The sequence below is a fragment of the Nicotiana tabacum genome, chromosome 1 (assembly GCF_000715075.1).
Source record: "Nicotiana tabacum cultivar K326 chromosome 1, ASM71507v2, whole genome shotgun sequence".
Lineage (NCBI taxonomy): Eukaryota > Viridiplantae > Streptophyta > Magnoliopsida > Solanales > Solanaceae > Nicotiana > Nicotiana tabacum.
Genome location: NC_134080.1, coordinates 196,806,354 through 196,810,689, shown reverse-complemented (window position 1 = coordinate 196,810,689; position 4,336 = coordinate 196,806,354). Strand labels below are relative to the sequence as shown.

General features: G+C 43.2%; 1 protein-coding gene across 1 annotated transcript; it reads left to right on the top strand.

Moving 5' to 3' along the window:
- Positions 1-420: 420 nt before the first annotated feature.
- Positions 421-4,010, top strand: LOC142164618 (uncharacterized). Its single transcript, XM_075222751.1, has 9 exons — positions 421-571; positions 688-899; positions 945-1,726; positions 1,772-1,931; positions 2,028-2,519; positions 2,952-3,122; positions 3,178-3,188; positions 3,539-3,661; positions 3,902-4,010. The coding sequence occupies exons 1-9, from the start codon at positions 421-423 to the stop codon at positions 4,008-4,010; spliced, it is 2,211 nt and encodes a 736-aa protein (XP_075078852.1).
- Positions 4,011-4,336: the final 326 nt, after the last annotated feature.

The window sequence follows — 4,336 nt, the reverse complement described above, 5'->3', positions numbered from 1 at the left end:
AAGAACACAGCACGATTGTTAACTATGCCCGTGACTCTGGAATATCCTCTCCTACTGTTTGTTACTCGAAATTGCTATTCGTTTGGTTACTTGCTTTAGTTAGATTAATTCTTTATAGTTTAAGTAGTAAAACAATTACATCTCTCTTTTGTGAACAATCTCTTGGGTAGATAAAGAAATTGGGTTTGAATCAGTCAACAGTTAATCATAAGTCTTCGTGGGAACGACACTCCACTCATTACTCTATTACTTGACGATTACGTACACTTGCGTGAGTATTTTTGGTCGCAACAAGTTTTTGGCGCCGTTGCCGGGGACTTAGAAATTAGCTACTTGACTGAGTTGAGCTTTTATTATTTATTTATTCGAGTTTTAACTTTCAGTTCACTTTGTTTGTGCTAATACATGAGTTTCTATTGAATGCGAAGAAGTAGAAGCGTAAACAATCTCCTTCCTCTTGATCCCGAAATTGAACGAACACTTCACAGATTGAGGAAGGAGGTGGACGCTAGAACCAGAATTGAAAGAGAGTTGAACATCGTAGTTCAACCATATCCAATTGAGATGGCAGGTAATGAGGAACACGCGGTGATTGAAGCCGCAAGGCCCTGTCTGGCTAATATGACTCAGGCTATTATGAAGCCTGACATCACTGGGCACTTTGAGCTGAAACAATACATGGTGCAGCTGATCTAATCCATAGGCTGTTTGTGGGTTTACCTCATGAAGACCTGCAGAGGCACATTCAGAATTTCTTAGAAATTACAGATACCTACAACTATCAGAACGTTTTCAAGGACTATGTCAGGCTGACACTTTTCCCCATTTCACTGATTGGGGAAGCTAAGGAGTGGTTGAATAAAGAGCCAACAAATTCAATCCGCACTTGGGATGATCTGGCGAGGAAATTCTTAATCAAGTTTTTCCCCACCAAGAAAACAAAGGTGTTGAGGAGTCAAATTCTTGGGTTCGAACAACGAGCTGGCGAGACACTTCGCCAAGCATGGGAAAGGTACAAGAAGATGCTCAGAGACTGTCCTCATCATTGTCAGACAGACGAGGTATTGGGTCACACTTTTGTAGATGGGTTAGATGATGCTTCAAAGATGAATCTAGACTTAGCTTGTGGGGGTAGTTGCATGGCCAGACCATATAGTAAAATCCAAATCTTGCTGAATAATTTCACTGCTAATGATAATAACTGGCAAGGTGAGGGTGATTCACGGAAGGACATTAAACAAAAATCAGTTGGGTTACTTGAACTTGACGAGGTTTCAGCCATGAGAGCCGATATTGCAAAGCTGGCCAATCAGATGACTAGAATGACAATACAGCAACCACAACCGATGCAACATGTACACCAAATGGCTATTTGCTGCGAATTATGTGGTGACAATCATATGAGTGACATGTGCCCCACAAATCCAGAATCCATCTATTATGTGGGGCAACAGAACAGAGGTCCACCGAATCAGCATGCACAATATGGGAATTCTTACAATCCGAATTGGAGGAATCATCCCAGCTTCTCATGGGGTGAAAATCAGCAGAATCAGAATCAGCATAGACCCCAAGGGGGTTTCAATCAGCCTCAAAATCCACCCCAACAAATGGAAGAGAGCACCAACGAATTGTTAAAAAAGTTGTTGGTTGACAATCAACAGATCAGGACTGACAATCAGCAGCTCAAGACTGACTTTAGAAATCTTGAGAGGCAGCTGGGGCAGTTAGCTACTAATTAAAACACTAGACCTGCAGGTGCTCTCCCTAGTGACACAGAGAAGAATCCACAAGTGAATGCCGTTACACTTAGAAACGGGAGAGAGCTTGAGGAAGTGCCAAAGAAAAGGAAAAATAAGCATGTACCTGAGGGAGAGTTGATCCCTAAAGTGACAAATGAGCCAAAGAAGACTATTGAAATTCCAGAGCCAGTAGAGGCCCCAAGGCCACCACCACCTTTCCCTTAGAGATTGCAAAAGAAGAATGATGATCGCATGTTCAGCAAATTCCTCTCCATATTGAGCCAGGTTCAATTGAATATTCCACTGGTTGATGTGCTTCGGGAAATTCCAAAATATGCTAAGTACATAAAAGACATAGTGTCTCATAAGAAGAGATCGACTGAGTTTGAGACAATTGCACTTATTGAGGAGTGCACTTCTAGGGTCCAAAATAAGCTTCCTCAAAAGCTTAAGGATCCTGGCAGCTTTACGATTCCTGTGCATATTGGTAATGTTGATGTGGGTCGTGCTCTTTGCAATTTGGGGGTAAGCATAAATCTGATGCCCCTGTCTTTGTTCAAACAATTGGGTCTGGGAGCTCCAAGGCCAACTACTGTGATGTTACAGCTGGCTGACAGGTCAATAGCACACCCTGAGGGGGTGATTGAAGATGTGTTGCTGCAGATTGGGAAATTTATCTTCCCTGCTGACTTCATTATCCTCGATTATGAGGCTGATGAACTGGTCCCAATCATATTGGGGCGACCTCTCTTGGCTACTAGTGACGCAATTATCAAGGTGAGAGAGGGAAAGATGATCTTGAGGGTAGAAGATGAGGAAACGATTTTCAATGTCTACAAAGCAATCCAACTTCCCCGTCACTATGAGGAGCTCTCTATTATATCGGTTGTAGAGGCTGATGAGCAAATTTATGATCCAAGTGTTTTTCTAGATGATTCTCTAGAGAAAGCACTTATGCTGTTTGATAGCCTGGGCAATGATGAGGAGGTCGAGGAGATGATGCACATCCTTGACACATCTTGTGCATACATGCAGAGGATACACTCCTTTGAACCCTTGAACAGGCCAGAGGGACCTCCTCCAAAGCCGTCAATTGAGAAAGCCCCAAAATTGGAGCTTAAACCTCTCCCATCTCACCCGCAATATGCTTATTTGGGTGACTTTGACACCCTACCTGTTATTGTTTCTTCTGACTTGTCTAAATTGCAGGAAGAAAAGCTGTTGAGAGTGCTACGGGAGCACAAGCGCGCACTGGGGTGGACGATGTCTGACATTAAGGGCATTAGTCCAGCCTTTTGCATGCACAAAATCCTCATGGAAGATGGACATAAGCCTAGTGTTGAGCAACAATGCCGCCTCAATCCTATCATGAAAGAGGTGGTAAGAAAAGAAGTGATTAAGTGGCTTGATGCAGGTATTGTATTTCCTATCTCAGACAGCAAATGGGTAAGCCCAGTCTAATGTGTACCCAAGAAAGGGGGGATGACTGTGGCAGTTAATGAAAATAATAATCTAATCCCAACAAGAACTGTCACCGGGTGGAGAATTTGCATTGACTATAGAAAATTAAACAATGCCACTCGGAAGGACCACTTTCCCCTCCCCTTTATTGACCAAATCCTCGATAGATTAGCTGGCCAGGAGTACTACTGCTTCCTGGATGGTTACTCGGGGTATAATCAGATTGCTATAGCCCTAGAGGACCAAGAAAAGACCACTTTTACGTGTCTTTATGGCACGTATGCGTTCAAGAGAATGCCCTTTGGTCTTTGTAATGCACATGCAACTTTTCAAAGGTGTATGATGGCCATCTTTACTGACATAGTTGAGAGGTTTGTGGAAGTATTCATGGATGACGTTTCTATTTTCGGATGTTCTTTTGATAACTGCTTAATGAACCTCGATAAAGTACTTGCTAGGTGTGAAGAGACTAACTTGGTGCTAAACTGGGAAAAGTGCCATTTCATGGTACATGAAGGTATAGTTTTAGGGCACAAGGTGTCCAAAGACGGTTTGCAGGTGGACAAGGCAAAGGTGGAAGCAATTGAAAAATTACCTCCACCGATATCTGTCAAAGGCATCCGCAGTTTCTTGGGCCATGCAGGTCTTTATCGTCGTTTTATTAAAGATTTCTCGAAAATTTCCTCTCCCTTGTGCAGGTTGCTTGAGAAGGATGTAGTTTTAAAATTCGATGATGTCTGTCTGAAGGCATTCGAAGAGCTGAAAGGAAGGTTGGTGACTGCACCTATCATAATTGCTCAAGACTAGGAGCAGCCATTTGAGTTGATGTGCGATGCTAGCGACTTGGCTGTTGGGGCTGTCTTGGGACAGAGGAGAAACAAGATCTTCCACTCCATCTACTATGCGAGCAAAACTCTGAATCCAGCTCAAATGAACTACACCGTCACTGAAAAAGAGTTGCTTACGGTAGTGTGGGTGTTTGACAAGTTCAGGTCATATCTTGTGGGGACCAAAGTCATCGTCTACACAAATCATTCAGCCATCAGGTACTTGTTTGAGAAAAGGGACGCCAAGCCGAGACTGATTCGGTGGGTCCTACTGCTACAAGAGTTTGATTTAGAGATTCGAGACCG